The sequence below is a fragment of the Dufourea novaeangliae genome, unplaced genomic scaffold (assembly GCF_001272555.1).
Source record: "Dufourea novaeangliae isolate 0120121106 unplaced genomic scaffold, ASM127255v1 scaffold139, whole genome shotgun sequence".
Taxonomy (NCBI): domain Eukaryota; kingdom Metazoa; phylum Arthropoda; class Insecta; order Hymenoptera; family Halictidae; genus Dufourea; species Dufourea novaeangliae.
Window position 1 is genome coordinate 289,880 of NW_015374013.1, and position 10,709 is coordinate 300,588.

General features: G+C 32.5%; 2 protein-coding genes across 2 annotated transcripts; one reads left to right on the top strand and one right to left on the bottom strand.

Moving 5' to 3' along the window:
* Positions 1 to 4,867: 4,867 nt before the first annotated feature.
* On the bottom strand, positions 4,868 to 5,815 carry LOC107188679 (diamine acetyltransferase 2). Its single transcript, XM_015577010.1, has 5 exons — positions 5,800 to 5,815; positions 5,592 to 5,722; positions 5,470 to 5,521; positions 5,178 to 5,383; positions 4,868 to 5,086 (listed from the first exon to the last, which is right to left on the bottom strand). Exons 2-5 carry the CDS (start codon positions 5,652 to 5,654, stop codon positions 4,913 to 4,915), a joined length of 495 nt encoding a protein of 164 aa, XP_015432496.1. The 5' UTR covers positions 5,655 to 5,722; positions 5,800 to 5,815; the 3' UTR covers positions 4,868 to 4,912.
* Positions 5,816 to 6,131: 316 nt separating this feature from the next.
* Positions 6,132 to 10,709, top strand: LOC107188662. The gene is made up of 5 exons (XM_015576992.1): positions 6,132 to 6,301; positions 8,868 to 9,442; positions 9,523 to 9,692; positions 9,931 to 10,117; positions 10,399 to 10,709. Exons 1-5 carry the CDS (start codon positions 6,265 to 6,267, stop codon positions 10,588 to 10,590), a joined length of 1,161 nt encoding a protein of 386 aa, XP_015432478.1. The 5' UTR covers positions 6,132 to 6,264; the 3' UTR covers positions 10,591 to 10,709.

Genomic DNA, 10,709 nt, shown 5'->3' on the forward strand with positions numbered 1-10,709 from the left:
AAAGTATTCATGGGAAATAGAAATTATTATGCAAGTTTACAGGTAATTATAGAATCATCAGATACAACAATTTCGAATAGAAATCTCAACACATATGTGACTAACAAGGAAGGTTTCCCAACCCGGAGATTCTGATTTTAATGAAACTTTGTGGAATTGTAGAGGGCATCCAGTTATGCAAGGAACGATTTTTTTCGGCTGACATTCACTTTGAGGGGGTGAAATCACCCCTTAAAGTTTGCCGAATTTTTCGTTTTTTCAGTATATCTTGTTAACCGTAAGAGATAGGAAAAAACTTTTAATGAGAAAAGTGAATGATATTAAAAGACCTATCGAACTGCAAAAGAAAGAAATATATACAGGGTGGGGCAATAACTATGTCCACTTTGAATATTGCCCTTATTTGTAATAATATGAAAAAATGTTATATACAAAACTCACATGGTATAGAGGGGGGCATATTGTGACACAAACATTTTCTGCGTGGGTGAAGGCATAGAGGAAGTTTCAAGGTCAATTTATATTTATATGGTCAAGGTATATTTTATATATTATATCATGTATTTCCTCTGGTTTTCGAGATAGTATTTCTGGGTCGAAAAATGAATGTTAGCCGATAAAAAAGATACGTGTCCCCTATTTTTGCTTGCTTAACAAACGTACGAAGTTTCATTGAAATCAGTCTCCGGGTTAGGAAACCTTCCTTGTAAGTGTTGCAAAATAGCAAAAAGATAAGAATAAAAAAATAAGAAAAGAAATATTAAACGAACTTTAGGGTATAAAGAATAATCTGTTTCGATACTTTAAATGCATGGAAAAAGATTGTTTTTTGACATTTGCATTAATAACTTTAACTTTATATGTTTTTAACTAAATTATTAAGTAGAATAATCATAAGTATATATCTTTGGATATTTATCTTTTAATCGAGAGTTCCTTACACGAAAGTATTTTTCGAAAAATGTGTTCATTTTATATACAATTAATTGCCATGTACCAATAAAAGTGTTATAAATAAAATAAGGTACATGTATAACGAATAAAGTTAATTGAATCATTTTACTTAATCATTACGTTTTTTCGAATCATGTGCCATTTGAGTAGGCATTAATTTCTCGAATGATGTAACACCGTAAGTTCTCAGCCAGGTTTTCGTTTGCAACTTTGATGTTGATAATGACCTAGAAATTCATTTATAAAAGAAATCACAATAAATATAAAAATTAACGAAAAAACGTGTGCTTACTGTTTTATTTCTTCAATAATAGTGTTAACCATTGTTGGTACGGTAACTTGAGAAAAGTGTTCAACTTCAGTATAAATCTTAGGCTTTTCTGTGGGATAACTTGCATACGATTTATAAATAAAATGTATTAAATTATTAAAGGCTTTATTATAATCATCCAAGAGCAACTATAAAGAAAACAATAAAGTATCATTGCATAGACGTTACAGATTACATATTATATTTTCAAATGAATTTCAGTAAAATCGATAATTAGTACCACCAAAGAAAAAAATCCCGGATTATTCACATGATGCTCAAAGTATATTGTTCTTGTTTTTATCACAAGATCAGTATACAGTTCCTTCAGATATTCTGGTTTTTGTGTTTCCATCAGCAACTTGAGGCAAATTATGAAGTCGTAAATTAAAATGTGTATTAACGACAAGGTGTACAGGAAATTCTGGAATACAAACCTGATCGAGTAGCGTTTCTTCGCTTGATATTGATTCGCTAAGAATATCCGGGGTGAATAATTCTCGATTTATTAATGTACTCCTACGATGTAGAAGCTTTGCTTGATGTCTTCTACGTTTTGAATGGTCATCATCTACCACAGCATTGAATCCTTTGTCTAAGATTACCTATTCGATGATACAATTATTTATTATTCTGATATTAATGTCACGTATCATATATCTTATGATATCATTGTCTTATACTCTTAAATCAGTTTCTTGGTCCAATTTGGAAGTAAACGTCGAATCAAACAATTTTGTATGTGATCGGTTAAATTCTTCTTCCCCTTGGAACTTGATAAATTTCTTTTCTTCAACTTCTATCTCGTCTTTCAGTAGAAAAGTTTCAGGCATTGATAAATCACTTACATGTATTATATCAGCTACAGATTTATCATCTCCTCCTACGGATGAGTGAGCATTGCCTACGATCTAATTAATATATACTATTGGTAATAATATTTATGATGGCATTAGTGTTATATAAAGATGACAGAAGTCCGTACATTGCTTAAGCTTTCTTGAGTATCGTCTGATACAATTTGCGTAGATTCTATAGGACTCTCATTTATACTTTGATTTTCTTTATTCAAATAGTCCATGCTATCCTTAACACACATATAAACATTAAACTTTTCTTCAATCCAGTTGCGATGAAGTCGTTCACTTTTCGTTAACACAAGAATTGGTTTAGAATTGGAGTACCGTTTACACAGTTGCATAGTCGCATGTAAATCCATTTGTGTGATACCAATTTTTTTTTCTAATATTAACAAAGATATCTGGTTGTGATCTGTTTCACAAAAATAATTGAACTATATTTTGGGTAAAAAATATTCCATATAAAACGTAATATTTCTAACTAACGAAAGCCATAACTGTTCCCTAACAATTCTTGAATTGCTAAAAATTCTCCACGACGAGACATGTCGTTAAATTCTTCTCTACTTGCAGAAATGTAACATTGTCTTTCTAGTTCACTGTCTCCTAGTACTTTTGTGGTATACCATGGACAGTATTTTATCTGAAACGAATTTTTCTATTTAAATAAGTCCAATATTTCAACAAGGAACTGCAATATTACTTTTTCTGAAATTGTTTGAACAACATGGATAGCCAAGGGTATTTTTTTAATTGCTGATGGACCTGTAAGTATTATCAAAGGAGGACTTGCTTGATCGTATGGTAAAACGTGTAGATCAATTGTAGGTGTATTTAATTGCTCTAGCAATGTTAATTTCGTTACAGTACGGGCTGCTGTTAAATTTACTGGCGACGCAAATAAAGTTGTTGCAACAATCTATTTAAATTAATTAAGTTAGTATATTTTTACATTATTAGATCTAAATGTTGATCACATACTTTTTCTGAAGTATCCACAGAAACACCATCAATTCTCTGTATACTTGGTATAGAGAATAAAAGTACAACTTTATAATTAGGCCATTTTGTGCAACCATTGCCTCTGAGGTCTATTTCATCTATGAAACCATTAAAGTTTGATAATTCTAATAAATCAGAAATTTTATTGAATCTCAAATCTATTATACGTAAACTGTATCCATCCTAAATCAAAATTTTATATTTAATTACTTGAATAATTATTAATTTAATTATAAATAATATAAAAACTTTAAAGAAATACTTTAAAGAATTCCAAGCTCGATATTTTGTTGTATCCTAAATATATTTCTTGCAAATGAGGTAAAGTATTTATGCTGTAACCGGGTATAGCGGATTTGAACGATGTTATACAATTGCCTTCCAAATTGAGTTGTTGAATATTCAACTTATCCAAGTTCTCAATACATTCAATTAAATTGTATGACAAGTTTAAGTACTTTAAATATCTGCAAATACCCATATTCAAATGATGTCATATAAAATCAATTCTCTTCTTCTTTAGTTAAACAGTCAATATACGAACTTTAAATTCTGCAGACCAGTAATCACTTCAATTGCATTGTGTGATAAATCTAAGTGAATAATACTCCAAAAGGAACTGATATCATGCATTTCTGATATATAATTATAGGACAAATTTACATAAGTCAAATACCAAGGTGGTTGAAAATTTAAAATAACGGTCACTCTATTGTGTGCCATGTTTAAATACATTAAGTAGGGAACTCCACTCAGAGGAGACAAATTTGAAATGTAATTGTATGAAAGATCAATATATCTCAAATAACGATGGAAATATAACATTGTAATGTTTGAAAGAGACTGTAACAAAAATTATTTATTTTTAAGGAAGATTTTTTCGTTAATAGGGGTATCAAAATACCATATTTCTCATGACATATTTATTCAAGACGTAAAGGCCATTTTCTGGAGATTTAGCCAAGAATGATGATCCAATTCCTATTAGTCTGTCTGTTAGAAAACCACAAAACTCTAACTCATTGAATAATACTTCTTTAAGATTTCTTAATTGTACAACAGGTGCTTTATCATCGTCCCATGCAGTATCGTCTAAAGCAAATCTACCCCAACTGCTTTCATTTGTACAATGTATTGAATCTGTATTTATTGGAACTGGCATGTGATCGAGTACAATCGAGGGACTAGACTTAAAAAGTAAAAACTTTGTTATTTTAATTACAGTGCAATTAAATCTGAGTTCCAAATGGTAAGTTGGTTTTGAGTAATATTTACACTTGTGCTAGAAGAAATTGAAGAAAACGACGAAGAAGACTCATCAGATAAAATCTCATATGGCACATATCTGTCCTGTAAAGATCCCCAGCTCATATCACTATGCGATAATAGATCAGAATCACTGTCAGAAACATCATCAACATGATCTTTGTGCGACTTCTCCTTTGTAATGGGAATTGGAATTGCATCTGATTGATGTAATGATGGAATAGAAGTGAACAGATATGAAAGCTGTAATGAGAATTAGATTACAAAGTTTAGTTACTTTAACATTAATCTTAAATTTATATGGCTACAATAACTTCACACTAAAATATAGTATTACTTTTTTATAACTCATTTTTATATTTAAGCTACTGCTAATACATTCAAGTAATTGGAGAACTTTCTATATTTAATGTATCATTCTTTCATTTCAATTGTTTATTAACAACTGAATAAATTGATACATACAAGGGGCTTAAAAAGTCTTTGTGGTACAAAAATAATGTTATTAATAAAATGATGATTATGCGTCAGTAGCTGTAGATAAAGCTTTCAAAGCTGTGTCTGAAAAACGATAGTGATGCCATCCTTCCTCTAATGTTAAATCAGCTGCTCCTTTGACCTTGTAAAAATGTTGTGCGGGGTTCCATTCAAGAACTGAAAAATCTAATCTGCAGCAATTGGTATCCACTGCTTCCTGTATGAATAATAAAAAACAAATCAATTAATAAAAATAAGTCGAATATAGATGTAATATTAATAAGTTTCTTATACTTCAAAGTAGGGACCTTGGCAATAGCTTTTAATAATTTACTACCAATATGCTTCTTTCGATATTCAAGTGTTACATAAATATCTTCCAGGTACATAGCTTTTCCACACCAAGTTGAATATGTGTAATATGAAATTGCATATCCTACTACATTTTTATTAACTTCAGCCACATAGCAAATGAATAAGGGATGTTCTGCATCAAATCCATCAGCTTCTAATGCTAAAATTATTTCATACTTGTTTTTAATGTTGCATGTAATTTACACTATAATAATGAACTGCAAAAATTTAGAAATGAACACTGACTCGTGTGATTAATCTTTGGTCCCTCTGACATGTGCTCAAAGTCTGCTAATTCCTAAAAAAGTGTAAGTATACATATATAAACATATAAATATATTATAATAAATAGAAAGTAAATATTTCACCTGTATTAAATTTTTGATAGCTTTACAATCTTCACGTCTTGCTTTACGTATTATAACTTCCATACTTAATAATAAATTTATCGATAAAGTTTGAGATAGAAAAGTGTTACAAATCAACAAGTTATCTTAACCTTCAAATGCATAAAAGTACAGTGTATATCATTTATATTAAACGTTACTACATGTATGTACGTTTATACATACTTACTGTATTAATAGAAATTTAATGTTCAAAGAATTAAGTACCTAGAATATTAATTAACCGTTCGCGAAGATTATGTATAAATTCAAATATTCACGTAGCTGTAAAGAACCGAAATTGTTTGTTTTTCATTGCAATAAGTACAGATAATGTTTCAAGTTCACTTACTCATTATATGAAAGATATATTTTACTTGAGAAATAGTTAAATAATGATTAGAGAAGTTTTAACCAATTCAAAATTTTCGCGGTTCGTTATTCTCGATTCCATTTATCGAATGAACAGCAACTTCCGGTCATACACGACACGACTTCCTGCTGATTGTATTCGCCACAGTATTCACTTTAGGATCGGTGCGTCGTGTGATGTCATTGTGTACGTACGCGACTGTTGGTGACGTTAAAAAGATAATTCGGGTCGTCGATCCTCGTGTATTTCGCGTGAGAACAGCTAGAAAAGAATAAGAGAAAAATGTCAGAGATTGACGCGAAAGTGAACATGTCGCTCGGTAAGTGGCCAGAATCTCGAAAATCTCGCAATTTCGCTGATAATCCTGGGTGAGCGTACGGCTACCGTTTCTTCTTTTGCACGAACGCAATATGGCGACGGAAAAATCGTACAACGTAGGATATCCGCAATTTATTTTCGTTCGTTTACGCCTGAGGATAGATAATGATTAATAAATGAAAGAACGTGTGTCTCAACGACCGAGTCTTAATTAATTCAGATTTAACCCTTAAATAAAACCCAATTAATTGATGTCGATGGGGAGAAATGATGTATGGGATTTCTGATCGCTGGAAGAAAAAAAAAATGTCCTTGGAAGTTTACGATGCGTGTTGCAACATATTATATGGTGATCTATGCGTTCTTACTTTGACGAAAGGAAACATGTGAGGGTCCCTAAAAATTGAACCAATCCGTTTGGCCATGCTAATAGACACATTTCCACGAATTCAGTGAATAATAGTGAAAAAGATGGGAACAGCAGTCACGAATGATTTACAAGGGTTTCTGGGAGAGTACTCCGGTTCACGTAAGATTCTAGCGGAAAATGGAAAATTGACGAACATGAAACCCGGGACTGTTTTTGGACACTGCCGCAGCCGAGGCATGACTCATGGTTCACAGAAAAGAAGTCAACTTTCTCGTTGCGTGGGATACGCGTTTGCGTAACTTTAGTTATATTTTTATCTCTGCTATCATGTTCCTCGAGTTTCTCTTCCTTCGTGTGACGAACATGAAATGGTACATCGTATGCAAGACAGGAGACTTATTATTTGATCTTCAGTGTACATGTAATCAATGGCAATGATGTGCGCGCAAAGGGTTACGTTCGCTATTAAATTAAATCCTTTAATTTGTTTATGAAAGAAGGTAAACACATTTATGTGACAAGCATACATCACCCAGGACAATTCGTTTTTATGATTAAATATGTTCGATTTGATATTAAGAAATATGTATTAAGGATAACTGGATTTCATGTGAAAATTGTTCGAGTCTTTGTATTCGCATAACAACCAGATGAAATCACGAGTAAGTTACTCCGTAATCGAGCGGCAAGAAATCTGAAAATTACAGAATGCAAATTTTGCATTGTATTATCTATTGGTACAATAACGATGAAAATATATGAATGGCCACTATGAATTCAAATTAAGGAAGAATGGAGAATTATATTATTTCATTGTATGATCTATACTGGCATATCAGATAATTCATATCATGGTTATGGCCTTGTATTGTATTATTTGCATAATTAATCAACTATAAGATTTATAATATCTTGGACAAGGTCTATAATATGTCGTTATAATCTGTTGGATCCATTTTGTTCAAAGGACAATTAATAAATTGCTTTTAAACAAGCAAATCGGTGGAAAGCAAAAAAAGAGCACAAAAATCAAATCAAGTTTAATGGAGAATTAAACAAAACAAGAAAAACAAAAAATTATTTTCTTTCATTTAAAGAAGAATTGAGAAGATAATTGTGAATGACTAGATTATCAAAAACAAGGAAAAGGATGATGCAATAAGATTGATCTTTTTTACTAAGAAACCATTGAAGAAGATATCTTTGTATTAGTACACTTGCATGAATAAAAAAAGAAGAATCGTACCAGGCCAAGAATTATAGAGAACATCAAAGACAAAAAGATTAATTATACAACTGGAAACATTTCTCTGGAATAATAGTAACGGATATCCCATGACTTAATTGAAAGTGCATGAAGAAGTTCCCATAATGAAGAAAATAAGGTGTTACAGATATATCAGTGAAACTTACGAGACATTAGAAGAAAAAAGAAGGAAATCATAAAAATGATAAGAGGGCTCAGTGATCATTGCATGAAATATCAGTTCTGTATGCTTCCTGAATGTTCAAGGAGAACTACATTTGAATGATAATACATTAAAATTCAGATACTTTATAAATTAAAACATATATTTCCTATATACTTTACTATAATGCTGCAAAAGTACTTCAAAATGTTGTCTGCTCAAATAAACATCTACACGTGTACACGTATTTATTCAGTTTCTGTAAAATAATAATACTTTTATTATTGGGAGAGTTACAGTACCTTGATAAATAATTTTCTAAATTTTTCATTAGAATAGCATACCTGACTTTCTAGTTGTCGTTACCATTATTATTTACGTTTACTATCACGTTTACAAAGTTAGTAGCATCTTCTAAACCATTTCTGAGTGGTTCGTAAACCATTAAACAACAATCGATAGAGAAGAAAGTTCTAGCTTCGATGTGTCAGATTTAAGTATATTATAAATAAAACTGTGTTCAGTGAGATTATTTCCGATATACACGTGTATGTATTGGAAGAAATCGGGGAGAAATGGTTAACAACGAATAAGTACCGAAAAAAATATATATGACCAATTTCCTTAATGGAATTAAACGCCTGAGTTTCTCATCTTGAGTTATTCTTCGGCATCATCCGTACAGGAGGGATTATTTTCACACGTCCCAGATTAAAGCTTAACACAAATTAACTTCCTGACCTAAGGCCGTACGCTCACTAAACCTTGTGAATTTTCTTCCTTTTAAGATGAGATCATAAAAATGGAGAAAAAGGAGAAAAAGAAAAAGGCTGGGACTGCCAATGGAAAAACTGGCGCGAAACGCGCGCAAAGCAGCGCAAGAGGACGGAGTGGCGGACTAAGGGGTAGAGGAGCGAGAGTTAAGCGTAACATCGGCACTGTTAAGAAAGACCAAGCGTGGCAACCTGGACAACATAATAACAATGTCCGCGGCGGTTTTGTAAGAAAACGATACAAGAAAAACAATGGTCTGGCTAGATCACGAAGCAATTTAACATTGAATCAGAAATCCAATGCACGAGGAGCATTCAATGTTCGTCGTGGTCGAGGCAACAGATTCGGCCTGACTCGGAGTAGAAGTCGCACGAACTTGACATTCACCCAAGGAGGATTCTTCACCAATAATAAAACTCCATTGAAGAGGACGAACAGTCTACCAAATTTGCGGGACCCGACTTCGGTTCACAATCGGTTGGGATACCAGAGTCCTGCTCAAATTGCTTACAGAAATCGTGTCAAGAGAGCTAAACAGTTGTTGCTGCAAAGACAAAATCAGAGATTGTCTCTACAAAATCAGTTCAGAGTGAGTTATTTGATTCTGCGTGCGGAGAAATTGTAAAAATCAATCGAATGGAAACTCAGAAAACACCGTTTTTGTTGCAGGTACCACAAGCCGGAAAGTCTTTGTTATCGCTTCAACAAAGAAGCGCTATAGACAGAAGACAACAAATATTAACATCTCAGCGTCGTTTCACTACCGGCGGTTTGCGTTCAGATCAGATTGCCAGAGCACAAAGACGTGCACAATACGAGCAAAAATTGATGCGAATAAAGTATGATTAAAGTACTTTTTATGTTAATACCATGAATAGTTTATAAAATCATTTATAAACAGTTCCACATAGTTTTCTAATAATGCGATTGATTCTAAAGAAATTTCAATTCAAACTCTTGTTTTACTATCACAAAATATATGTAATTATGTTTCATCTGTGTATCTTACATTCTTTTAATTACACTTTTGTGTACACAATACTTGAGTTAAATTGATGCAATAATACACTGTTATAGTTCCCCGCGATTAAGTGCTAATTCAAACGTGAACTTCATGTGTACCTTGGGAAATGATTATACTCCTGGCACGCATCAACGTCCACTCCCTCTTGTACCAGCCCGAAATGGAAGTGCTGTGAGCAGCTTGCGCCAACTACCAAGAGGACGTTCACCATTCAGACAAAGTGTACAAAGTTTAAATATGGTATGTCAATTAAATTTTTATATATATACATGTGTGTCGTTCTGAGCTTTCAACAGTTAATGAGATTAAATAATTGTTCGACAAATGTCGATTCATTCATAAAGAAGTATTATTTTATTATAAAAATCGAAATTTCCACGTTTAAACAATAAAAAATGACGAAATTCTTTTTTGTCTTTTATTCGTTATTAAACATTTTTTATCTAGATAATGGGTTTGCCCATCTCTGCATTATATCCGTACATCATGCTATACAGTGTGATAAATTTCATGGGTTCCAGGTCGGTCGGTCGCCACTCTTTGGTCGACAACGTTCGAGGTCCAGATCACGTTCCCGTTCTCGTACACGCAACGCCCCTTCATCGGACACTGGCGCGGATGTCGATGATCGCACTTTTAGCGAAGTCATGTATAGTTTATCCGGAAATCTCGGCGTCACGGGGAGAACGCTGAACGATAGATTTAGTTTTTAAATTTAACGAAAAGATTTGTTTTGTATTTAGAGTATAAGACTGTTGAGAGGACAGAGATGAAAGTTTTATGCTTGAAACACATATAGATACACGAGGAATAAACTCTGTCTTAAAAATTA

Excerpts from the sequence above, each read along its gene's own strand:
- LOC107188662 (XM_015576992.1), top strand. The coding sequence starts at position 6,265 with ATGTCAGAGATTGACGCGAAAGTGAACATGTCGCTCG. Across the intron at positions 9,693-9,930 it reads CAAAAATTGATGCGAATAAA|TTCCCCGCGATTAAGTGCTA; the intron begins GTATGATTAAAG and ends ACACTGTTATAG. Across the intron at positions 10,118-10,398 it reads GTGTACAAAGTTTAAATATG|GTCGGTCGGTCGCCACTCTT; the intron begins GTATGTCAATTA and ends CATGGGTTCCAG.
- LOC107188679 (XM_015577010.1), bottom strand. The coding sequence starts at position 5,654 with ATGGAAGTTATAATACGTAAAGCAAGACGTGAAGATTGTAAAGCTATC. Across the intron at positions 5,522-5,591 it reads CTATCAAAAATTTAATACAG|GAATTAGCAGACTTTGAGCA; the intron begins GTGAAATATTTA and ends ACACTTTTTTAG. Across the intron at positions 5,384-5,469 it reads ACCAAAGATTAATCACACGA|CATTAGAAGCTGATGGATTT; the intron begins GTCAGTGTTCAT and ends AAATAATTTTAG.